The 26,505-nt window shown below is 51.1% G+C and overlaps 1 protein-coding gene across 1 annotated transcript in view; it reads right to left on the bottom strand.

The window, feature by feature from the left end:
• The window catches only part of SPOCK1 (sparc/osteonectin, cwcv and kazal-like domains proteoglycan (testican) 1), a 152,394-nt gene that overhangs the window by 76,825 nt on the left and 49,064 nt on the right, over positions 1-26,505 (bottom strand). Inside the window, exon 4 of the mRNA XM_015560998.1 lies at positions 8,949-9,063. Coding sequence (XP_015416484.1) covers positions 8,949-9,063 — 115 coding nt within the window. The remainder of the gene's footprint in view (positions 1-8,948; positions 9,064-26,505) is intronic.

The raw sequence follows: 26,505 nt of genomic DNA, 5'->3' as shown, positions 1-26,505 counted from the left end.
TACAACATGGCAAGAGAACCTGACTAGAACCTGGTGACTGAACCTGGCTAGAGAACCTAGCAAGAGAACATGGACACAGAACCTGGCTGGAGATCCAAAACAGAACTTCGCTGGAGATCCAGACCAGAACTTGGCTGGAGATCCTGGCTAGAAATCCTGGCTAGCCTGCTGATCAACTGAACGCTGTCTCCGTGTCATTCCTTCTTCGCCAACTCCGTCCACACCTTTGGGGACCCCTGGACCTGCTGGGGTTGGACCCCAACACTCCACCCTCCCAGGTACTGAAGGGCGCCTGCTTGCCTCACCCCCACAGGCGATGTCTGCAAGAGCCATTTGGGAGACTCAAGCTGGGACAGAGCAGAGCCAGGTCTAGGAGGTCAAAATCAAGTGCTACTCTCGAGGCTGGGGTGGGAGAAACAGGCCCCTGTAACTGCTTTCCTGGGGCACACAGCGATGTGGAGCAGGCGGGCTGTGCTGGTTCTTACGCAGATCCTTCTACACGGTTAAGGGCAAATGTAGTCAAGTAGGAAGGACTTGCCCTCCACAGCCTGCTACTGCAACACTGTGAGATCTGAAAGCTGGGGCTCCCACATTCTGCAGAGCCCCAGGGTCTTCTCTGCCCTCACCTGCACACCTCCCCTCCCAGAACTTTCGCTAAATCATTCTGGTGCTGTTTCTCTTTGTAGCTCATTCTAGGTCTTGAATGAGAAGCACAAGCAGAACTTGTGAGCAGGTCTGCCTTCTCTAGCCACACAGCTCCCATTCCAGGTGGGAGGGACCTGGATGCTCCCGTCCTGGGATTGGACAGAACACAGGCTTCACCCTCAGGACACCAACCTGATGTGGAAATGAGTCTGATCCCTCAGACTGAAGAGATCTGGCTTCTTGTTTTGTTTTGTTTGGGCTGCACTACCAACCAATCTGAATATCTATGACTTCCAACGGCCTCTTCTGAGCTTTATCTGCTACTGCTATATATTCCTCAAGTTCAATAATCAAAATCACGTTCCTGCTTCCTTCTAATTGTCACTTTCAGTTTTTAAACAATCATCATCATTAAGGTAAAACATCTATGTTTCTGAACTCTAACTTTATTTCTACAGTTAAAATTGAGCTCCTTTAATGATGACACTGTGCCCCGCCCCTCAGGCCCAGGCCCCACCACAGCTCTGCATCTGGAAGGAGGAAGCCAATGTTTCACAGAGCAGCTGGCTTTGCGGGGTGGCAGTCATTTGCTTCCTTTCAATTATAATTTCAATTTATTTTTTATTGTAATGCTGTCTTTTCACAGCGATAGATAGCAGGGCCATGGAAGAGCAGTCGACTTCGGGACAGATTACAAATGGATTTTCATCTTTGAGGAGCGGAGGAGGTACGGGAACTGGTGGCTATCAGAGAACATCACGTGGTGGTGAGTGATGAGCCTGGGCCTGTGCTCTGATAAACTTCCAGAGCCAAGCATGCTCTCAGAAAGAAAGGAGAAAGGGAGGGAGGTCAATTCTCTCTCTGGAGAGACCCCATGGGAGAGGGCTGTGTTATCAGGACAGGCGTGTGTTCTGTGAGCACTGGAAGAATGGTAAGAATTAGTTTATATGTGGGAATGTGCATGTGTGTGCCTTTCTTTTTCAAAGGAGGCCCGCCCTCTCAGTGGGCATCCCACTCAGTCTGAGAGCACAGCAGCCGCGAGGGAACCAGCACACACATGCTCCAGGGAAGGCCTCAAGCCCCTGCTCTGTCACTGAGCTGAGTGGCTTTCACAAGGGCCAGAAATGCTCCAAATCTCACGCTTTCTCAGCAACAGAGATGACATTATTCAGTTGTTAGAAGAATCAAACGTATAATGAAGCTGGTAGCACAGTACACATACTAAGCACCTTATACAGATTCTCTCTTGTCACAATGCATCTTTTTCTGTTTTGGGCCATTTTCAATGTTGTAAACGTTGGACAACCCTTTAAAAAGGATGAAGGTGGAATATTTGTCAATTTCTGACAATTATTCAGAATTCAGACAAAAAGTCCTCATTAACTTCCATTCTAGTTGGGTGAGACAGACAATAAACAAAATGAGTAAACAAGTTATCTAGCAGATTAGAAGGTGATGCATGGTGAAGAGAAAAATAAAGGAAGAAAGGGGGTTAGACATGCTGCGGGCGGCGGGGGGTGGGGGATGCTTCTGAGAAGGTCACACCTGTGCAGAGTTTTCAGAGGGAGCGAGCCGTGTCCATGGCTGGGACGGCGGTCCAGGCTGAGGGGATGTCCATGCAAAGCCTAGAGGCAGGAGTGTGATCGGCACATTTGAGGGACCCACAGAGGCCTGTGTGCCTGCCGGTGAGCAGGCAAGTGGCATAATAACAAAACCTAGGGATCATGCTGGGCCTTCCAGGTCACTGAAAGGGTTTGAGCTTTTCCTCTTACGAAGAGGGGAAGTCGCCGGTGTGTCTTGAACGGGATTACACACTCTGACTTACATTTTACAGAATTGGTTTACTTTGCTCAAAAGAGAAAGAAGGGGCCAGGAGATCAATTAGGAAGCGATTAAAATAAAAGATGAGATGTCTTGGATCACAAGGGAGGTGGAGGTGGTAAGGAGAGGATATATTTGAAAATCAATTTGAAAGCAGAGTCAACGTGATTATATGCGGCATTTGAGAACAAGGGAGTTATTGTGTTTGTTTTACTTTAGCAAATCAAAATACAGAGCCGCCGTTAATAAATCCTGAGGAGGAAGAAACACATGGAGAAACACCAGGAGTTTGACTGTGGACATGTTAGGCTTCATACCCCACGGGCGCCCAAATGGAAACACTGAGCAGTCATTACATGTTTAAGTGTGGAGTTCACGGGAGCACGGGGAGACAGACAGACAGACAGACACAGACAGACCTGTTTGTACTTACATGAAAACATATCTCTGACATATAAAAGAGGCAGGGTACAAACATTATGTAGAACTTGAGTCTGATTTTGGATGAGTAAAGTTTAAAAAGTATGTTAGTATACGTATGTCAAAAATAATTGGAAGCATATGCAACAAAAAGCTAATGAACGTGGGAATATGAGGCCCTTTTTGCCATAATATTTGAATTTTATATACGTATACATTTATAAATTAAAGAATAACAGCAGGAGAAGAGGCCTGTTTGGGTGAACCATCAAAGCTATTAATTTCGAGCACAAATCTCTACCCCCTCCTCTGGACTCCAGTTAGACCGTGGCCACCGCTGCCTCAGTTTACCCTTCTCTTTCTTGTCACCTTTAGCTTTTCCCCATCAGCTGGTATTAAGCAGGCCTCGGCGTGACCAGGAGGGCCTGGGTCTGCCTCTGTGCAGCGGAATTCACAGAAGCAGAGGAACCTGAGTTCAAAGTCCTGACGAAGACGGTTTTCTTCTTTGATGCAGCTGCCAATTTAATCCTGAAGCTTTTTTTTTTTTTTTATATAATTGAAACTTTGATGATGACACTGGAGATGAGAGCCGGGCTCCTGCTCCCTCCATCTCTGAGGCCATGGCCTGCTGAAAGCAGGTATGTGGGGTTTGTTTAGCTTCTATAAAGAGGAACCTGAGTTCAAAGTCCTGACGAAGACGGTTTTCTTCTTTGATGCAGCTGCCAATTTAATCCTGAAGCTTTTTTTTTTTTTTTAAATAATGACATTTAGAATAACAAGACCCTAAAAATTAAATGTTCCTTTATATGTTTAACTTCTGACCATAATGTAGTACTGAATAATAAGGGAATGAAGCCAAATGGAAAGATTAATATAAACTGCTTGTAAATTGCAAGTTTGCAAGCTTGGGCCTTCAGCCTGTTACACAATAGCCATCAGAGAAGAATGCTCTTTCCTGGTGCAAAGAGGAGCCCCCATTTCACTGGGAGCCGCTGCGGCAGGGTGCTCTGGGATCTTTCCACCGAGATGTCGCAGCTAGAAGGGCTCCTTCTCTGTCTCATTGGCACCACCTCCTGTTCCTATTTAAACACTTCGCTTGTGATAAGTAATGGAATTAGACAACCGGCTGTCACCAGGGACTTCCCCCTAGGATCTAGCCCTTAGGCTGAAATCACCACTCGAGAGAAGAGTCACTATCGGCTATTTTTCTACTGTTCCAACCAGCTCTGCTGGCTGCTGCTCCTTCCTGTTTGGTAAGCCCTGCTGGGAAGAGGCACCCTCCCTCCTCCCCAGCCTTACCTCCCAGCACATGTCAGGCCAGGAAAGGGGTACAGTTCCACAGCCTTCTCCAGAACTTGAGGGGGTGACTGGCTCCCCAAAAGCTAATCTGTGCCACAGAAGCAAAGAAGGAGCTGTCCTTAGAGATTGTGCTGTTCTCTCCATTTCTTTCTCGGATGTCATTCAAGCATCACGGGTATGGGGAACACAGTGACATTCCATGCCTGATGACTGACACTTCAAGATCCAGGCAAGTAACATCGGACCCTGGAGAAATTAAATCTAACTCACACCAAACTCAGCTACAGCCCTTCCACCATCTCAGGCTGACGGCCGCGTACCGTGACCCAGGGTGTGCACAGCTCAGGTCAGTGGGAGCAAGGACACGAGGCTGAGGTCCAGGGGCGGGCTCTATCCCAGCTCCACCTCAGGCAAGATTCCTTCTGTCGGTGGGTCTCCAGTTTCCTCTGCTGTAATGGGGACTGAACCAGCATCACCGGTGGTCAAACTCATTTCCTACAGATGCAATCTAACATAGGAAAGCATAAAAACGGGGTCTGTGGGGCGGTTGGAGGCCCCTCCCACGTGGCCTTCCCTGGTCCTCAGGGGAAACCTGAGGCCCCTTGGAGGAGCACGTGGACCCTCCACATGGTGTGGAAGAAGGTGAGTGAGAGTGAGATCTTCCCTCGTCTGCTCTCCTTCTGGGAAGTTTTCACCTCAGCCCTGAGGGAGCTCGGACCCTTCCTCCAGTGGACGGAGCCAGTGGAAGGGTCTTTCTCTGATGAGGGAGCAGGAGGGAGGCAGGTCAGGTGGGACAGCTCAGTTCTGGAAGCACAGAGGAGTTTTAAAAACTCTAATCGTAAGAGACCTCTGTTTTGCCCTTAGAGTCTCAACCAGGAAATGAGTAACTCAGACATTTTCTTTTTCTTTTTTAGGACAATTCATTACTCTATACTCTTGAGGCTGAACTGGTATCATAGCGATAAGAGAGATAAAACAATTAAGCAATTGTCCAAGGTCATGAGATAATTTAGAGATGTGAGAGGAAATATTCAGAGATAATAAAAGATGCCTACCCCCTCCACCATGTCCTCAGGGACCACATCAAAGGAGAGATGCCAGAAATAACAAAGAGAAGAAAAGAAAATCAGCCACTTGGTTTTTGATTTCCTCAAAACAGTCTTGAAACTTAAAGCCAAGGCAGGAAGAGGCAGAGATGTCCACAGGATTCAGAAGGAATGAGTCAGACCTGCCCGCACATACCTTCACACTCACAGCCAGTACTGATCAAGGCTGGAGCTACAGAGTGACATTTTGGGAAGAAGAAGAACAGATAGAGGCAGGTGAGTCCCTGGGAAAGGTTCTGTTTACCACAGTTCTCCTGTCTTCAGCCCATCTTCGGGGCCTGGGCAGGGAAGAGGCACCTGTGAAACCCTAGACGGTGCAGAGCCCAGCAACAGAGAGGACCTATGGTTTGCTGCCGATAAGAATCTCACTGGGGGCAAGCCTTGCCAAACTACTGTCTGCAGAGAATAGACATGGCTGCCCAGCTGACCCAAGGAGAGAGCCCTGGATGGCAGCCTTACCACAGTCTTTCCTGACACTAGGTCACAGGGCATCCTCAAGTCTCCGTGACCATGAAGGGGGCCAGAGAGGGGCTGTGTGAGGGCGAGGGCATCCACAGAGTAGGACACAGAAGAAAGAGGGTGCAGGATGGCCTTCCTAGACACGGGATCTCAAACATCTCGCGCTGTTTGCAGTGATGAGCGCTGAAGGCCAACAGACTGGAGATGCGCGCACTCCACGGGGCGGGTGCCAAAGAGAGACGGACAGCACCAGCAGCCGCTTTCCCAGCATCGCAGCTCAGAGGCCCCCACCCACACCCGCCTTTCTAGAATTATGACAGGACCCTCATTTGACGGAATTGACCTGGAAGTGACTACATTAATGCTTTCATCAGAAGACTGAAAATAAAATAGTAACAATAATAATAAAGATGCCACATTCTGACACACCCGCATTGTGAGACCATGAAATGTCATTTCTGCAAGGGGCGCAGAAACAAGACAGCTTCTGACAGGGTCCAGAGCCACATGCGCCACCAAGGTCAAGACGGCCACACCCACTGCCCAAAGCTCTGGGAGGAGCAGGACAGGAAAGGGGAGGTGGACCCTGTGGTCGCTCCTCCTCCTCCCTCCACCCCCACAGCTAAGTTGTCAGAAGGAAGCTGCCTTTCATGTCACCTCTGACCTCTCCCTCACCCATTGGTCCTCCTCATCCCCAGTGCTTAGCACTCACTGCCCCTCAGTCCTGTGAGAGCTGCATGGAGAGAACTGTCAGATCAGACAAAAACATTGGCCTTCCCCTGGTTGATTCTGTCCAGGTAAAATGCTATTAATTTAATCATCCCACATAATGACCCTAGGGGTTTGTCAATGTCCTCACTGCCCATAATATGTCCTTATCCTCCAGGGAAACACCCATCAAATCCGTCTGAAAAAGTTAAGCATTATACCCTAATAGGGGATTCTACTTTCCTTCATTAGCATATTGTTGGACATGTAATAAATTAACGACAGCCATTCAATCTTATCATCTACAGGTAGCTGCTTCCCTTCCCACCCTGCTTAGATAAAACTCTGCTGTGATCACAGCCCAAGAAAGACGGCCTCAGAGCCTCACAGAAAGAACTGTATGTACCAAGTGTGACCGCGAGACCCTGCGTGCAGCAGCCTGCTGTGAAGGCGCTATTTCTTAGACACACGCCAGATGACGTCAGAGACTGGTGTGGAGTTCCACGGCTCTTTTCTGGGGCAGACAGTGTCAGAAAAGCAAACTGTTGACCCAAATGCCAGTGGAACATACAATGCCAGTGGGACTGAAGGACTGATGAGAGAAATATACTTTTGATAATTTGGTCTAGAACAGTGTCACTATAATTTTTTATTGTTCTCATTTCTGACAGGTGTGTGATGAAGTCCATCCTCTTTCTTCCTGGTCTAGCTCTCACTATTAACATCATGGTCTATGCTCCACAAACATTTGGAAATGAAACACTTTTGAAAGTTGTCGCCTCCCTCCCGAGCTCTCAGAATTCAGGAACAGCACTGTTTTCCGAGTCTCTTTACTTTTAATAGCCGGGTGATTACTAACATAGGCTTCATAAAAATGAGTTCCCATTTCTACTAGCATATGACTGGCCAAGTGAAGCGCAGGCGAGGCCGTGGCTGGAGCGTCACACTGCAGAGTGAACCGCACTTAGTCAGGTGTGAGAGCCCACCATTAAGAACAGGGCTGCACTGCACTGGGAGGACCACCAGCCTCCCAGGAAACCGGCTTGTTACCCAGGGTGGCGGGTCGGCAACCTCAGCAGAGCCAGTGCCCGCGAGGAGAGGGCATTCACCCCCCGGTATGACATGCAGGCAGCGCGTTGGGGATGCGTTTCTTGGTTTGGTTTCGGTGCCTCGCATGGAAGAGTAAATAAAAGCAATAAACTATGCACCCAGAACAGCAGAGGCTACTGGGATTTCCTAAGAGGAGCTTAACGAGTCTCCCATAGAAGTTAACTGCTGAGCTCTGCAGCTGCTCCACACCACAGGGCTTAGGTTCTCCGTCCACACTACAAGGAGGGCGGTGGACAGCTGCTAGCATTTCTCACTGCAGTCATATAAGTGAGCAATGCCATCAGCTTCTTGGTAATCAAGAGTAACCTATGGAGATTATTTGTGACCACAGTGACTTATGGTTTACCACTGTCCCTCCACATTCTGAGTAAATTTCCCAAAGGGCCCTTTAACACAATATTTCTAGTCACCACCATGAACATGGTTAGACTTGAACATCACCTATGTGCCCTGAAAAGGCAATACAACTTAAAAAGGAGCAATTGGATAAACACTCACACCCTTTCATCCTTTTTTGTTACAAAGAAAAGATACTAGGTGACATGTGCGAATATGCACACACATACACACACACACAGACACACACAAGGACAAGAACACATACAAGGACACACACTCATACACAGGGACACATACACAGAAACACACACACACAGGGACACACGTGCATACACACACGCTCACACACTGGGACATGTACCGTCTTCAATGGACCAGCCAGCTCTAACTGAGAAAGCCCAGGTGACAGCAGGCAGCCTTCTATCCCGGGTCTCACTAGGGACGCCCCAAAAGGAGCTGAGACCAGTGGACGGCACTACTTTCTCCACCATGAACACATCCTCAGAAGCCCAGCCTTCCCCTCCTCTCGCCACAGAAGGGCAACAGCTGCCCTGGGGAGGCTGCCCCCTGCCTGTGCCCCATGGCCCTGTGCTGTCCACAAACAGAATGCACTAATAGGGAAGTGCTTTTGGGGGGAACACTCTCCGCCCTTATGACACCTCTGCAGTCTCTGTTTTGAAATTCGGCCTTGAGAAGTTCAAAGGACTCAGATTAGAGATCAAGGAAAACCAAGATGTGCCCCAGGGAAGGCCCTGGTCTTAGACGCGGAAAAACTGCCCTTCCTACTCGAGCCAGTTCAACTTCTCGAAGAACCTAGTGAATATCTTGGACCAGCAGAATTCATTCAAAGACGCCAACTCTTCTTCTTTCTAATGGTGTGAGATCCCTGAATAAGCCGCAGTACTTGCCAAGTAAGCCCCTCTCCCCGCCTGGGCTGGACTAGCTCATAAACACCACAGGGCTGGCATCTGGGCAGAGCTGGCCATGCCCTCCCTCCCGCCCACCCGCCCTCCTTCAGGGCCTCCCCTGCGATCCACTCACCATTCTTCTCTGCCTTGTGCTTCGGAGGCTCGGGCTCGGGGAGACATGGGCAGGGCCCGTCACAGAGGGTGCTGAGGCTCTTGCCAGTGGAACAAGCGTGGAACTCCATCTTGCACTGCAGAGAAGAGAGAGGACAGGCCTTAGGGGCAGCCAGGCAAGCGCCCCCTGGGCTTCCTCAAGGAACAGCGTGCCCTCTGTGTGCACAGGGCAAAGACGGGGTGTGCGGAGCTGTCTTGGGTACAGTCGGAATTACAGCACACGGAATGAGATGTTTCTCCAGGTGCACAGTCACATCTAAAACTGCTGCAGCAGCACTGGGAGGCTGGCTTAGTAAGGGCTAAACTCAACGTGACTGTTAATCAAGGTATTCGTCTGGAACCTCAGGCTCCACAAGACCACTCCCCCACCCCCCAGCAGAGGCACCTTCTCCATCTTTTCTTGTCCCGAGTGGAGCATGCCTGGTCCCTCTCAGCTGCCCCCACGCTCCTCCTGGGGAGGAGAGTATCTGCTTAGTTAACCGTTCAGTAACTATCTATTTCCTGTGGTAAGTGTGAGGCCCAGCACTTGCCCTTGGAACCAGAGGAGTCAATGCTTTTGTTCAACCATCCAAACCCAAGTCTGCACAGTCTTTCCCTGGAGGACACCTGTGGTTCGAACCAGCCTGAGACTGGCTGAAGCAGCCACCTGGCTCTCAGACTCACGATGGAAGCCCCAAGGCCACCCATCCACTGGCAGCCCTGCCTCCGTGACGACGGGCTACCCCCACCGCTTTCTGCTGCTCTTTACTCCTGAGTCTCAACCGATTCAGAACACAGGCAGGAGAGGAGGGTGCTACTCACAGGGCACAAGGCCCCCACAGGTAACAGCCTTTTTATGCCGACATTACAGAGTAAGAGACTGGGGCTTAGAGCTGAAATAACAGAAGAGGCTGACGGGCAGAGCCAGGAGCCACAGGCCTGTCTGACCCATGTCACCGCCTCATCCTGTGATGGGCTTGAGGGAACAGACAGCGGGCTCTGCGCTCTGGGTTGCTATTGGCTGCATCTGAGCTGAGAGCTCACCCCCTTTTGACTGTAAAATCCTCAAGATCAAGGCCTGTGTGCAGTCAGTCTTCTGCAAAGGCCCTTGGGTTCGGGACCATGTTTCTCTGGTGGAGGTTCAGAGGAGGAGGAGATAGGCGAATTTTACCCCCGCGCAGCTCTTATCTGGTGCCATGGGGGATAGTTTAAAAGAAAGAAAAGAGGAGATGCAGCCCTTGCCCTTGGAGAACACTAATGCATGGAAAAGGCCAGAAGCATTTACAAAGCAGCACATGAGTGCAGATGAATGCTGGCCCATGTGAGAGGCCCAGCCGGTCCTTCCATACCAATCACCCAGCGAGGGAAAGGGCTCTCAGCCGCTTCTAAATGTCCTGGAGTCCTCTGTCACCACAGCCGCTGCGACCCATGCGGGAGCAGCAGACAGGCCTCCAGGGTGCCGGCTCCCTCTTCACGCAGAACTCCCCTGCATACCTGCCAGGTGTGTAGGATGCGCCCAGTGTGCTCGTAGGAGATGCGGGGCTGGGTGAAGAAAGCCATGGCCCCGGCCTCACACATTAACTGACTTAATGAGGAAGCAAAAACCGGGGTTCTTCTGAAGCCGTGGGGACGTGACTGTGAAGGGAGGCAGGATGTCTATGGAGGGACGCAGCGCAGAAGAGGGCACCAGGGATGGGCGTGAGACAGGCCAGTGAGCCAGGAAAAGGTGGACAGGGAAGCTGAGACAGAGCTGAACAAGCTGGCTGAGCACTTTACAGCAGACACAGGCCACCTCCTAGAGAGAACATCTAGGCCTCAGTTGTAGTTTAGCTCTAGACCAGCCGTGGGCAAACTACGGCCCGCGGGCCGGATCCAGCCCGTTTGAAATGAATAAAACTAAAAAAAAAAAAGCGGCCCTCTGGTCCAGTCTAAGAACCCATTGTGGCTCTCGAGTCAAAAAGTTTGCCCACCCCTGCTCTAGACCCAGAAAAGCAGCAAACCACGTGGGCGACACCAGGACCAGCTGCAATGACTAATGACCCCCTGCCCTGACCCTGACCCATCAGCAGAGACCATGGCCCTGAAAGAGCATGCCTGGAAAACTGAGACCCTGCCCCGAGATTCCCACCTGCACGAGAGATAAAAGCCTCAAGACAAAGACCCAGTACACAATCTCCCCCTGGGGAGCAGCCCACTCCATTCCCTTTCCCTTCTTCTTCCCTCTCTTCTTCCCCCACAGCACGCATCCCCTAAACTCTAAGGGCCCCATGAGGCTTGCAACAAGGGGAGCAATGGGCAGCAGCAGCTTGTCCCAGACTAACCCCCTGAACCTGTCCCCAAGGCCCCCTTTTCTCTGACTTCCCTGGGAGCGAAGGCAGCCCAGCCTAGGCTCTCCTGTTGCTTCTTCTGTGCTAAGCCCTTCTGCAGCTTTAATAAACATTCTCATAGTCCCCTGGCTCAGGTGTGAGCTCTTTCCTACACAAAGCCCAGAACCCTGCCGGCTGGCCCTAGGCAGGCCTGCTCAGGGCGAGGTCCCCTGTAAGGTGACAGGAACACCTGCAGACTGCCCAGGGGACAGAGGTAAGCAGAGGAATGCTGTCAGCGGCAAGTGAGTCTCCACTACAGGCTTCATTTCAGAGAGCAGGCAAATGCTTAGGTGCGGGGCGAGCGTGAAGACACTGGCCAGCCCCCTCCCCCTCCTCCCCTGGGCCCGCTCTCTGGAACAAGCCTCCATTTCAGGCTGGCAGTTCTCAAACTATCTGTCAACAGCATCCCCAAAGCTAATTTAGGGGGAACTGTGAAATTTTTTTATAAAAATTTATTTTATGAAGTCAAATGTAGTACATATTTACTTACCATAAAGCCTTATCACATTGCCACTGTAACTGCCTGTTTCTAACTGTGATCGGCTGTCACACTTTCCCCAAGCATCCTCCAGCTCCCTGGAAGCGGGGCCCACACGCCCGCACTGCCCTGCTTACGGCACCCTGGGCTGTGAGCCTACCTCTTAGAGTCTGCCCTGGAGGTGGAAAAGCAAAACACAAACTACAAAATGACATTCTTGGGAACTGATGAGGGACACCCATAAGTCCTCACTGTAGAAAAAGACAAAATTGGGGGGGGATATAAAAAAAAAGAGGAGGAAATTGGTATAAAATAGGTACTTTTTAGATTTGGAGTGGAGAGCCAGTCAATGACACAAAGCTCACAAGTGGCCAAAGCGAAGGCAGGCCTGCAGCCCCAGAGGCAGGGGACACAGACCCAGGGCAATGAATGGGTCCGGTCACAGGTCACTGCCGCCTGGGGGAGCCCCCCGCCCTCAGGGTCTGAGCAGCCAGGAATCAGCCCTGCTCTGGCCTCCACTCTCCCTCCAGAGGGAAAGCTCTGCACCTTGCCATAGGGGTGAAATTGCATGTCTCATAAAAGATATTTTGAAGTCCTAACACCCAGTATTGCAGAATGTGGATTCAGAAATAGGGTTTTTATAAAGACAATGATCCTATATAATAAAACCCTAATATGCAAATCGACCAAATAGTGGAATGACTGGTCGCTATAATGTGCCCTGCCCTGCCCCCCGCCCCCCACCCCAGGGAGGTGACTGGCAGCAGCAATTGGGGGGCAGAGCCAGCCAGTGAGTGGTGCCAGGCCACCAGCCAAGGATGGTGCCAGCAGGGGCCCCCCAATCGCCCCACCCGCTAGTCGCCCCACAGATGGTTCTGATCACCGGCCAGGCCTAGGGACCCTACCCTATATATTGGATTTAAATCTCTTCGATTTAAAAATTAAAACCTGCCAAGGTTACTCTAACACTGAAAAAACAGGATGATACTGCGATGACATACATGGACTCTGACTTGCACATTTTGTGGTCAGCCCTGATTCTGACACTTATAGCTGTGTGACAAAGCCAATTACTTAACTTCTCTCTGCTTCAGTTTTTCCACCCATAAGATGGGGAAAATGGTACTATTGCCTCAGAAGGATCATGTTAGGTACTACTTTTCATGATCAGGGCAAAACAATGTAGCTGCCCAAACAACAGCAAGATGCCTTTCACCTGTATGAAAAGTATGGTCACGGGTGCATACAGCGTCCTGGATTGCGAGAGGGATGTCTGACTGCCGGTTTAGGCCCAACATCCCCCGAGGGGTCCCCAATTGTGAGAGGGCATAGGCCGGGTTGAGGGACCGCCGCCCCCCTTCTTTTTTTTTCTTTTTCTTTTTCTTTTTTAAAATATATTTTATTGATTTTTTACAGAGAGGAAGAGAGAGAGAGAGTTAGAAACATCAATGAGAGAGAAACATCGACCAGCTGCCTCCTGCACACCTCCCACTGGGGATGTGCCCGCAACCCAGGTACATGTCCTTGACCAGAATCGAACCAGGACCCTTCAGTCCGCAGGCCGACGCTCTATCCACTGAGCCAAACCGGTCTTGCCCCCCCCTTCAACGTTCACAAATTGCGTGCACCAGACCTCTAGTGTTGTAAATGAGCTCATTAGGGTGGGTCATAATCCCATAGGGTGTGCTTTCCAGAAGGGGAACCTTGGACGCAGAGACAGAGGCATGCAGAGGGGAGAGGATGGTGTGAAGACACAGGGAGGATTTTTTGGCCGTGCTTGCAGCTGCCAGGAGCTAGGAGAGGGGCATGAGAAGGAGTCTCCCTCACGCCTCAGAAGGAACCAACCTGCCCACACTCAATTCCCCCTCCGGACTGGGACGCAATGCATTTCTGTTTAAAACCCCCAGTTTGTGGCACTTTGGTACAGCAGCCCCAGCAAACGGATGCACCTTCCATCCAGATCTTTAAGAAGAGATGGCCTCTGAGGAATGCAAGCACCTGTCTTACTTAGGTTTACAGAGCACAGATCTTGTGCCAAGATGGCTCAGCTCTCCTGGAATGAAGTAAATAACACGAACGGCAGGGCAGCCTCAGGACACAGAGCAGCGGGACATAAAGAACTGGGCCAAATTTTATCAGCTGTGACTCCCGCCCACAACAGAGGAAACATGAAAAATTCAAGCCTTTATATTGACTTTATGATAAATAAGTTAATTAATAATTGGCCATAACTATTTAAAAGGAGAGTTGAGAAAGTGGGAAATCCGCTAAGTATTGTGCTGGAACCCGTTTCATACAAATGGAAATACAAATGTAAATGCGAACCCCGAAACTTCCAGACCCTGGACCTACTGCTGGAGAAGTGCCTCTCCCAGCTTCACGGGGACAGAGAAGACAGGGAGAGCCAGAGATTCACAACTGAGCAGAAATATGCGAAATGTTGACCTACTTCAAAATAAAGGTGCCAGCAGATTTCACAACCAATCTTCCCTCCCGTTTTGCATAACACACCGAACCAGGGAGCCTTCGCCGGCAAAGGGCCAGTAAATCCTTCTCTTCTGTGATTTGTAAAGGAAAACTAATCACCTCTGTCTGGTTCACTGCTCACGCAGGTCTCCCCCGAGAGCAATTCCCCACCACTCACACTCTTTGCTTTGCCTTGCATGCTTTGGGTATTATTTTTAACATTTTATATAAATTGCTTTCTCCACTGTTTTTCATCAACCTATCATCTATTTTTAAACCAGACTGTTGACAGTTCACAGTTGACAATTGTGTTCACAGTTGATGAATTCTGATTTCTTTTTACTCCCCTAAAGTCATGTCAAAGAAAGGGGGGAGGATAATCTCACCGCTCTGCTGTCTTTAGTAATGGGGCACAATGTGAGTGGCTGCCGACTGCACACCCTACTCCTGAGGGAGGGAAGTCCACCGTCCGTCTCTGCCCAGGGCCCGAGGGTGTCCATGGTCATCAGGAGGAAGCAGTGAAGAGACCTCAGTCCCATTCAGAGTTTTACCAAATATATATATATTCCTTCTTTATTTATTGAAGGGCCAGGCCCTAATCTAAGACCATGAAGCAACACCAGGACCAAGGCCCTATCTTCATGGAGTTTATGAGGCTGGTGCTGGTGAGGGCTGCGGGCAGGCACAAAGGACAGCGAGAGACAGAGAAGGGTGGGGTGGGGACGTGTATGCAACTGCTGTGATTTTAGCATGGGCTGTATATTAGGTGAACTGGATAACTGTTCTTGTAGATGTAATAATACCTACTAAGATGGCTGTCATGTAGGAAATGCCTGTTTCCTTTCCTTAGGGGAAAGGTGTCCCAATGCCTGCAAATTATTTCTAAATGATTTAGGGTGAAAAGTATATATGTGCAGGGAGAGGGTGGAGAGAGAGAGAGAGAGAGAGAACACTGCAAAATGTTAAGAATTGCCAAATCTCGGTGATGGGTAAACAAGTATACATAGCATTATTCTTCCATTTGTTTAATAATTATTAAACCAGCAGCTAGGGGAAAATAATGAAACTTCCTTTGCCCAGTGGTGCTAGGAAATCTCTTCCCAGAAGCCATTCCTACTTGCTCTCTGAATTGCTCCATCTACAGTGCCCAGCCACCTGCCTGCTGCAGGGACTTTCTCCCGGGCCTCCCTGCTAGAGGGTGAGCTCTCAGGGGAGGGGGGCGGTGAGGATCTTGTTCACCGTCTGCAGGATTAGCCTAGGACTGTACAGAGCAGGCCTTCAGCAAGGATTTGCCAGACAAATGGCTGAGTTCTCCTGAATCACAGTTCTCTCCATGGATGTAAGCCAGCAACACTGAACCCCAGGCCCTTGGACCTGCAGCATTTCAGGTCTTGCAAAGACACTTGTGTTGCATGCAGGACAACTGAAGCTGGAAGAAGACAGGCATCTTGTCTCAGGTCATTCTCTTAAGTCACTTCTCCTGACTGTGTTTATCTTGTCACGATGTCGCCAATCCTCCTTCAGTGAATGAGGAAGGAATTTCAGTCCCGTCCACTTTAACTCCTGTAACAAAGTGCGTACAAAGGCCTGCACATGGAATGCCCAAGGCAAGGGGCCAGGCTCCACATGAGGGGAGCTGAGGCAGACACCATCTCTCCTAAGGCAGGAGGAATCCACGGGATGAGTCACAACTCTGAGCCAACTCCTCCAGCCTTCCTGCACCCAACAGTGCCAGGCCTTGGTGAGGGGAGCCACTGCGAGGTGTCTGCCCCCCCCCGCCCCCCCCCAACATGCCTCCAGGTTCACTCCCACTTCCTGCGCTTGTCCCATGTCCGTGCTTTATGCTCAGCACACACCTGGGGCTTCCTCGCCTCCCTCCCTTGCTGCTTCTGACTTTGGGACTTGTTCTGCTATCCACTCTGCCTGGGATCCTTTGAAGTCTGGATAATATTTTGAAATTTAAATTTCTGTGGGATCTTTTTCTCTATCTGGAATTAGGGGGGGACAGTGCAAATGAGGAAGGACCGGATTCCTCTTGGGGGGCTGGCAGACCCACAGGCCGATGGAAGGACTGCCAGGAATGCGACAGGAAAGGCAGGGCCATGCAGGGCCTTGCCAAGCACGGCCTGGAAGCAGCAAAGAGTTCCAGCCCCAAAGGGACCCCAAAGACAGGGACACTTAAATGTCCCTCCCTGCTCCCTTCATCTCCTCCAGGGCTTTGCTCCAATGTCACCTGCTCATTAATGGCTTCGCTCTTTTTATCCCTTTAAAATCATAACCGCACCCCCAGTCCCCTTACACTGTCTTACTGTGCCTTTTTCATATAACACCCGTTATCTAGTACAGTGTATAAATTTCTTATTTTACTTGCTGTTTTCTATTTGTCTAGAATGTGGTCACGAGAAGGGGATCTTTGTTTTGTTCACTGTCGTAGCTATTGCTGGTGGAAATAATGTCCTCTCACGGAGACGTGGGAAAAGCATTTCAGAGGGTGAGGTTTCGCGGTAAGATTTATTGAAGAAGCTGCAGCAAACACAAAGGACTGGCCTGGATTCAGCTCCGGTGTCTCATCTCTATTCATCCTGCCACAGGAAAAGTCTAGACTTTTCTTCAAGCTTAGTACTAAAGCCCAGGGTCCAAAAGTTCCGTATCCTTGGCTCAATCCCCTGCAACCCTGCCACCATCCAGCCAGGTTAGTCTGCATCCCAGCTGCACCCTGGCCAGCTGCGCCCAGGCCCACGCTTGGAGTCCACCGGGCTGCTGGACCCCAGGCCACAGGGGAGAACATGTGAGCAAACAGGGTGAGGGATCAGGGTGAGGGCATGTTACGGAGCAAAAGAGAGAGAGAGAGAGGGAGGGAGAGAGAGAGAGAGAGAGAGAGAGAGAGAGAGAGAGAGAGAGAGATCCTTTGTTAGGCTGACTATATTATCTCAGGTTTGGGAAGGACCAGGCTCTACTTCAAACTAAATCAAATTCCCAATCTTTCGGGGCTGGCATTGGGCCCTCCCCCTAACCAATGCATTTCCTAGATCCTCCAGGGTTCTGTGGCCCTTATCCAATCCAATCCTTCTCAAAGTGAAAGCAACTCCCCCACTCCATGCCTTCTCAGCCTCTACTCTGCCTGTGCCCAGCAGAGGAGTTTCTCCTGCTGTTCTTATTCCTCCCTGGGTAAGGACTGGTTATCTGCTTCTGGGGCTCAGCGGTCCCCTGGGGAGTGTGTGAAGTGGTAGCTTCCTAGTGAAGCAGGCCAACTTTTATTAGGCTTAATAGTGTCTGATTCCCTTTGCTCCCTCCTTTGTTAATATCTAGCTACTTACGCTAACATTTCCAAAGTATCTGACCCATAGTAGGTGCTGAATAAAAATAGGCTGAATAGCCCTGGCTAGTGTGGCTCAGTTGGTTGAGCGGCATCCCATGCACCAAGAGGTCATCGTGTCATTCCCTGTCAGGGCACATGCCTGGGTGGTGGGCTCAGTCCCCAGAAGGGGGTGTGCAGGAGGCAGCCATTCGATGTTTCTCTATCGCCTTCTCCCTTCCTTTCTCTCTAAAATCATTAATAAAAACCCACCATAATTTAAAAATATGTTCAGTAAAGGAACGAGTGAAGAAAAGTGATGGCCTGTGTGCAGTGGTGCCTCCCAAACCAGCACTTCCACCCCCACCCCAGTGTCCCTCGGTGCCCAGTGCCACTCACTCCCACTGTGCTCACCATATTGCTCCCACGTGCCTGTTTACATACCCGCCTCCTGCAGGAAATATGCATCTTTGCTCGGCCCTAGTGAAGGGACCAACATTCTGCCACTCTGAAGCTGCTTTCTGGGATACTGATTTTAAGCTGTTTATTAAGAAAACAGAGACCCAGAAAGAACCTTTGGCCCTCCCCCTTTTCCCCAAAGATTCAGACAGAGAAACCTGCTTCAGGAAGGAGATCTTAGGAGGCAGCCTTAGCCTAACTGGAATCAAGTGTGGTAACTACGAGGCTACAGGCAGAGGCCTGTTCGCTGGACACCTGGGTCCCGTTGTTTCTGTAGCCTACCAAGGACTTTCCTGCCCTGTGTGTTCTTCTCTTCCTCAACCACCTGTAAATAAACATTTCTCACCTCTGAGATCTAATACCCTCTCCCCACTTTCTCCTTTGTCCAATTTTGTCTTATATAATCAATGTTGCCTTACTGATGTTGGAGTTTTCCTGCAATTATCATGCCTATGTGAATTCCCCATGCACCTGTATTAAACTTTTTTCTCCTTTAATCTGTCTCTGTTAATTTGGCTATTAGCCCAGTCAGAAGTTAGAAGGTGGGAGGGAAAGTATGAATATCTTTTTGCTCCCACACTAGCATACTTAGTGCAGGTCTGTTTGCTTGTGGGATATAACCCTGTGGGGGAGCTGGTGTTGGTAGGTTCGTTATGTAGATTAAGAAGCTGAAACCTCCCTGGAGAAAGCCAGTGACTGCCTGGAGGACCAGTCCCGTGAACGAATGGCAGGCTTCATTGTGAATGCAGCTCATTCAGCTTCTCCCTGGGCCAGGCTGTGTGTGGTGACTCAGACTCCTGAACAGCACGGGGCCTGGCAGAGCCTCTCGGGCATCTCAGGAGATGAAGGAAGGAAGGGCAGCCCCTGCTGGAGGCAGCCGCGAGGCTGAGCGACAGCTGGGAACTGAAGCTGGCTGGCCTCGTCTTAAACGATGGCAAATGAAACCCTTGCATGTCAACTGCACTAGTGATAATGATGTTATTCAAAAGCACTTTAAGTTGTTGAGTTAGCAAAAGTCACCTGCAGAAGTCAGGCTGATTAGCCAACGGACCTGGCTAAGATGATGTGGGCAGCTTCCCTTTGTGCTCGGAGGCGTAGGGCCTGCAGCTACTGGGGCCGAGAGAGCACCTGTCAGGTATCATAATGGGCTCTCCTGAGCAAAGCATTTCAGGAGCTGACAGTCCAGGGTGGCCCAGCCAGGCCCTCAGAAAATGTCATCGGGCGTCTGAACCTGACTCCCACCTAGTGGTAAGCTCCTTGAGAGCGAGAACTGGACGCTGTCCATGCTCACACCAGCCAGGGCCAGCAAGCCCCGCCCCGCCCCGCCAAAGTGGGCAGAGGGGGCATGCTGAAATTAACTCCTCACCACCCAGCAACTCCAGGAAGCTAGGGACCTCCATTCCCATTCCACAGATGAGGAGAACAAGGGAAGGAAGGAAGGAACACGAGAATGACAGAAGAGAGAGGAGGAACAGAAAGCAGTGGGGAGGCAGGGCAGAAGGAGAGAAGGGGAGAAAAGTAAGGAGGAAGACAGGGAAGAGAAGGGAGGCATGCAGTAAGTGTAAGGAGAAGCAGAAACCCCCCAGGAGACATGTCAGAAGGTGTGCGAGGCAGGTGGGGTGAGGGCAGGTCCCTAGCTTCCTGGAGTTGCTGGGTGGTGAGGAGTTAATTTCAGCATGCCCCCTCTGCCCACCTGGCTGTGTGGGCTCAGGCAGCTCAGGGAGAAGGAAGAGGCTGTTCCGAGGTGCTGGCACCTGCTTAAAATAAAATCGTCTCTGCCGCTATAAATGCCCCCGGGATGCCTGTCTCTCCAGCTATCCCTGCTTCCTGGGAGGCCCGCCCACGAGAGGCCACCTCCCCCAGTGCCCACTCCCCCCCCTCACCCCCACCATGAAGGGTAGTTTCTCCTACAGAGACGATGCACAGGAGGGGGCAGGCAAGCGGAGGTGGCACCTACTGTCTTTCTGACTCTCACCTCTCCAGCTGTGATAATGGAAGGAAGGAGAGAGGCTTTCTGCTCAGGCCTTGCTTGCCTCTCCCTGCAAACCTAGAAGGGTATCTGAGGCTCCACTGCTGACTAGAGGTGAGGACCTGAGCAATTTGCATAACCTGCCCAAGCAGCCTTTCCTTATCACTAAATTAAGATAATCCCCCTCCTGCAGCTGCCAGGGAATAGCAGGATGAGGAAGAGATCCCTAGTGCCTGGTGGCAGCTCCTGGCACAGGGTAGACAATGAGTCTTAGTCCCTCCCTCCAGGGCTCCCAACCCTGCCTTCATGCCTCCCTTCCTCCCACAGCTCTCCACACCTGAGTGAGCTCTGGGAAATGCAGATTTGTGAGTGATACTCCACCCCCTTTACACCCATTCCCTTCACCCTCAAATAACTGCTTTTGAGCCCAGCAGAACAGGCCCTTGGTGATCCATGGACACATGTCCCTCCTCCCGCCTTCCTTTGCTTCTCTCCTAAACACACACCTGCTCGGCTCCAGAGTACAGAGCCCCAAGCAGTGACACATGCTCCACCCTGGCCCCCTCCTTCCTGACACTGGTGTCTGCAGCCCCCAGGGGGCCTGTGGTTGGTGTCCTGGAGGGCTCCCAGCCTGTGCCCACCTCGCTCTGACACTTACCCAGTATTGCAGTGACTGCTTTCTTGCCTGGCTCTCTTGTGAGCTCCACAAACACACTGTTTAAATGCACTTGTTCAGACCCAATGCCTAGCAAAGCATCTAAAAAGAGCAGGGACTAAACAAGCGTTGATGGACAAACAGATGCTTGGGCAGATGAACGGATGCACGCAGTCCCATTTACCTCCCTGTCTTGCTGCGCGAGTCCTCGTGGCTCTGGGGTACTCATCCCCAGTCAACCTGCCCAACAAACTCATCTCTCACCACACAACTCCAGGCTATGACACCCCTTGGCCCGTGAATGGCAGCCGGTACACTGTGTCCCCGAGACAATGCTTGGACAGCCCCTCCTACTACCCCAGGTGATTCTCCCTGCTTTTGGGAGGTCAGAGCAAAGATCCCCAAATGCCGCCTCGTTCCTCACTGGTCAGATTAAAGCTCAGGTCCTCGTCTTCGAGCCCATCACCTCTGGTCCTGACTGCGCTTCCCCAGCAACACTGCCCCATCCTCCCAGCTGAGCGCCACCCTCTTCCCAGCCCCTGCTTCAGTCTGATGCTCCTCACACTGAAAGCCTTTCCCTTTTCCCTTCCCAAGCCCCCCTTTCAGACGGGGTCCTCTGGGAGGATGCCTGCTGCTCCTGGGGGCGCCCTGGTTCCAAGACTCACTTCCAACCTCCAGCTCCCCACTGCCACAGCCCACCCCTCTCTGTTCCCTCTCCTACCCTGATGTCCCTCCATTCATAAAGAAGCTGTGGGGCTCTGGGCTCTTGTTTAATCAATCCATCTGCAGAGTAAAGCCACAAGCACTAGGCACGCCTGCACCCTCCATGGTGCTGGTAGAAATGGCTCAACAATATATAATTAATTAAATATATTAATTGTTTGCAACAACTAGTCACCATGGCACCGCGCACTGTGTTGAAAGCTTTACCATACTGCCTCCTTCAATTTTCACCCCAGCCGCTACGCTGTAGGAACTATTACAACTACTATAGGAAATTACATGTGAAGAACTCGGGCCCAGGCCCATCTGCCCAGTGAGAGCCAGCTCTGAGGTGCAGCCAGGACTCAAACCCAGGCTACCTGCCCCGAAAGTCTGGGCTCTTAGGGATTAATTATATGTCAAGATGTTTACCAGGCTCAGACAACGGTCCTCCGGTCAGCCCACGGTGCCTGCGGGAACTCCTCTCTCATGAAGAAAGCCACGTCACACAAACCGTGGGGGACCCTCCATGTACCAAGCCGCATGCCCTCGGGGCTACCCAGTTCTGCATCTGGCAAGGTGGAGAGGCGGTGCCCCTCCCAGGTGTCCGGTAGGGCCACTATTGTGGTCCCACGGGAACGAGGGCTCCATAAGGGCCGGGGCCTTGGTCTTCTCATTCATCGATGCATCTCAGGCACCTAGAATAGTGCCAGCACATAGTAGGCACCTTTATTTGTTCAGTGAAAGAATAAATGAATGAGCTAGGAAAAAGCCCCCAGAAGATGACCAGACTGACCACGAAAGAAAGAATGAGTTCCTTGGAAAAATGGGAGAGAACCACAGACATTCTAAGTGGCCACAGCAGAGAGCACTTGACAGCCACCAAGGGGGCGGGGAGGGGGATGACCAGGCCACTAATGAGAAGGAAGGTCAGAGCAAACAGAAGTCTACACACCAACCATGACCTCTCCAAACAGCCCAGCCAGGCCTCTCAGTGGCTTCATTCAAACTAATTTTCTCCTGGTTCTGAAATGCTGAGGATGCCCAGGTGGTTAATCATTTGGAGCTCAGACAAAGGTGATGCCCCCTCTGCTCTGCTCCCTTGGCAGGAGGGCTTGGTGCTGTGTCCCGAGTGGCCCCGACGATGAGCAGTCACCTTCCTCGTGTTGTCTGCGTTCCTTGTCAACACTCACAGGCTGCAGAGACAGGCTCCTGGTTCCTGTTTTCTGACCTGGTGGCCCCTCTGAGGGCTTGGGCATGGAAACCCCATTCTCCCCTTAAATCTAGAGACTCCACAGAGAAGCAGGAGGAAACGTGGATGGAGAAAGAGGAGCAGTAGTTTCCAGGGTGGCAGGATGCATGCTGATCCCGGCAGCCCCTGACATTCTGAAAAACGAGAAAACAGATGCCAACTAAGCATCTCCACAACTCCTTTCCAAAGCTAACACCCCACAAGGTCAAAAAAAGCCATTAACATCTCCCCACAGCCTGACATAAGATAACCATCGCTGCATTCAGCTTCACTCTGCTCTTCCTCTCTCCTCTCTCCTTTCTCTAGAAAACAAACCTTTCTGAACAAAGCCTGTGTGTGTTCATAAGCACCAAAAAGATGAAGCGATGGATACAGGTGACCAAAAATGCCAAAGCAGACTTTTGACCAAATGCAACAAGACTAGGGCGATCTTTAAAAAATGAAACAGTAACTTAAACTTTGAATTCCTGCCTGATTTTCCTACATAGAGATAAAAGACCCTGCAGTGCAGAACGGAGAAGCTACACAACTCAACGGGGACTTTCTTTGCTTGGCATCACCTCTGTGAAAAATACATTGAAGTAGTAAAGCACCCTTCCAAGGTTTCACTCTCTGATGGAGCCGAGTTACGAAGCTGGTGAGGGCTGAACTGACTCGCATTTTCTTTCCTTTTTAAAAAATATATATTTTTATTGATTTCAGAGAGGAAGGGAGGAGAGATAGAAACAACGATGATGAGAGAGAAGCACTGATCGGCTGCCTCCTGTACACCCCACACCAAAGGATCGAGCCTGCAACCTGGGCATGTGCCCTGACCAGGAATCAAACCATGACCTCCTAGTTCATAGGTGGAGGCCCAATCACTGAGCCACACCAGCCAAGCTTCCTCCCTTCTAATTACACTGTTTGCCCCCAAATAGCTCTCATCTCATTTCTCCTAGACCCCGATGAAATATGAGCCAGCTAGACCACATGCCCCATGAGGCTGACCTTGTAGCCATTCTGCCCCAGGAGGCAAGTAGGAGCTCATGGTTCTCACTGCTCATTCCATGGCCAGAAAAGTCTAAGTCTTATCACTCATGGGAACCCCTGTCCTCTTGTACTTTCTCTTGAGGCCAAAATTAGAAACCCCAGGGACCCTGAAATGGCCTTGACTTGACACAGGCAAACGTCCGAGGCTCCTGAGGGTCAGGCATCTAATGTTGGGATGCAGATACCTGGGCAACTTCTGGGCACGTACAGGAAAGCACAGGCATAAAACCAGGTCTGACCTGGGACAAAGGGAGCACTTGCAAAAGATGTGTCCAGCCCCCGCAAAAGCTCAGTCTCTCAGTGAGATGCCAAGCCTCTGACCAGGTGAGTAGGGACGGTTATGTAGGTAGATCGGAGGGGGAAGCATTGGCATGGGCCCCGAGAAGAGGGGCCAGAATAGGGGCCCCATTATAAGCAGGCAGGCCCTGGGGACAGAAGCCACCAGAAGTCCTTGTGAAGACAGCAGAGGACGATGAGGTTCAATGAGGACACATGACGTTGTCTAGGTACCGAGGACATGGATAAAAGAGGAGCCGCTGGTGGAGTTTTCAGAGTCGATCAGTCCTCAGTTTCCACCCTGTTGTGTGTCCTTGGGCAAGAAGGGCCAGGCAGGCCCCAGGGTGCGGGCTGGGCCCATCTACAGAGGTCTGAGCAGAGGCGCAGCTTCAGAGATGGAGAGCTCATTACACATTCAGTCCTCAGATCCAAGCCTCTCACAGCCTTCCCTTCCCCTGATTTCAAAGTCAGGGAGTTCAGGCTAGCCTCCTACCCCTACCACGTTTCTACTTGCATATGTTGATGTCAGTCCAGAACCTGTGTTAATCAGGCCAAAATTCATTAACAGAGGCCGGCTGTGATCTCCAGGAAGCTAGCTGCTCTCCATCTGATATCATTTGTGTTTCATACAGCTGAGTGGTTTTTCAAACACTGTAACACCACACTCTGGGCAGACCCCATGGACCCAGTGGTACAGTTCATGTGTCGTGGTGCCTGTTGCCTTGTGTGCGCTCCCTCCCGTGCCAGGGACTCAGTCACTGCAAAGGAATAAGGAGCGCTCACGCCGCGGCGCCCCTCCTCGTGTGGTTGCCACAGATAATTAAGCTCATCAATTACCTCCTCTTTGCTGCGTAAGGAGGATGCCACTGGTGAAGCCCACAGGGAAGCCAGTAATAATATATCAGCCGCTCGGATCCTCGGGAGCAGTACTGCTGACTTCCCAGAAGAGCAGAGCGGTCAGAGCAGGAGTTCATGTCATCTGACTGGGTGCAGAGCCACCCTGGCGCTCGACTTCCCAGCTATGGGAGGATTAATGAACCCTGCTATGCCTTGGTTTGCTCATCTGTAAAATGGGGTGAAATAATAACACCTGCCTCCAGGGACTGTTGTGCTCCATTTATTCAGCTCATATTTCTCAAGCAAATACTATGTGCCAGGCAGTGTTCTAGTTACCAGGGATATAGTGGTGAACAAAACAGGCCAGGCTCACATTTCAGAGAAGGAAGCCAGATTCAGGCAGACCTCGTGTCATCATGTTCCATATTACTGTGCTTTATAAATGTTACTTTTTTTTTTTAAACAAATTAAAGGCAAGATCCTCCACCAGGTAGAAGATTATGACTTGCTTTATTGTGATACTTGCTTCGCTGCGGTGGTCTGGAATGAGACCCACCATATCTCTGAGATATGCCTATACTAGAAAACAATCAACAGGAAATGAAATGGCATCTATAAAGCACTTGGGACAACGCCAGGCTCAGAGCAGGGGTTCCTTGGGAGCTGGGACGCACAGGATACCTTCGGGGTACACACCTCCCCACCACGCCTGCCATGGAGGGCATGGGGATGAGAACCGAGAATGGCATTTCTTCTGCCTTCATCTTGGGACACTGCTGGGCTCCTGTCCCTGCCGTGTGGCAGGAGGAAACCATGATACAATAACAATCCCACTGGGGTAGGAGTGAGGCAATGTCCTGGAGGGCAGGAGGTGGAGGCAGACAAACCCGGACTCAAATCCCGACTCTTCCCTGCCGGCTCTGTGACCTGAAGAACGGCCCTCACCCTCTGAGCTCAGGTCTGCACCTGCCTCGTTGCATTGTGACAAGCAGCCAGGGTGATGGTTTGGACTCAGCCCTGGGCCTGGCACAGGGTAAATGTTCCTTCTGCTCTGCCAACCCTGCCCTCTCCCCATGCTGACTCAGGGAGCCGCAGCTGTAAGGATGCCTCCATTCCGCTTCTGAGACTGTGCCAGGCGTGCCTGGGGCATAGAGAAAGAAAGCACCAAGATTTAAATGTAGGGCCATTCCAAGCCACAGCTTTGAGGCATTTGAGAGCAAGAGGAGGAGGGTGACATTTCCCCAGCAGAAGCTCAGCTCCCGAGAGATGGGCCCACTCACCACCTGTGAGGGTGTCAAGCTGCTGACGGCCTCCCTCCGACACTCCTGGCCCAGAAGGAGGGAGGAGGCTACTGATGGGGAGGCTGGTGGAGACTAGCTGGCTTTAGAGGCCACGACCTGTGCCCAGGTGAACCCTAAGAACAGTCTCGCTTTCTATGCTGGGGAGGAAGAGCCTCCCCGTTCCCAAAGGAGGGAAGAAAGGTGAGCCAGGTACGCCCACACAGAAGAAAAGGCACCCCTGTTCCATCGGGACTGCAGTGGCCGCCCAGTGCCGGGGACAGCGACAGGATTGGCGAGGGTGACTGCTGAAAGCAGAGCTTCCCGTCCATTAGCTCATTCGGTCCTCACCATAAACCTCTACGGCAGTGGTTCTCAACCTTCCTAACACCGCAACCCTTTAATACAATTCCTCATGTTGTGGTGACCCCCAACCATAAAATTATTTTCGTTGCTACTTCATAACTGTAATTTTG

This window comes from Myotis davidii, unplaced genomic scaffold (genome assembly GCF_000327345.1).
Source record: "Myotis davidii unplaced genomic scaffold, ASM32734v1 scaffold776, whole genome shotgun sequence".
Taxonomy (NCBI): domain Eukaryota; kingdom Metazoa; phylum Chordata; class Mammalia; order Chiroptera; family Vespertilionidae; genus Myotis; species Myotis davidii.
The sequence above is the reverse complement of the archived record's forward strand: the minus strand, read 5'-3'. Positions and strand labels throughout refer to the sequence as shown.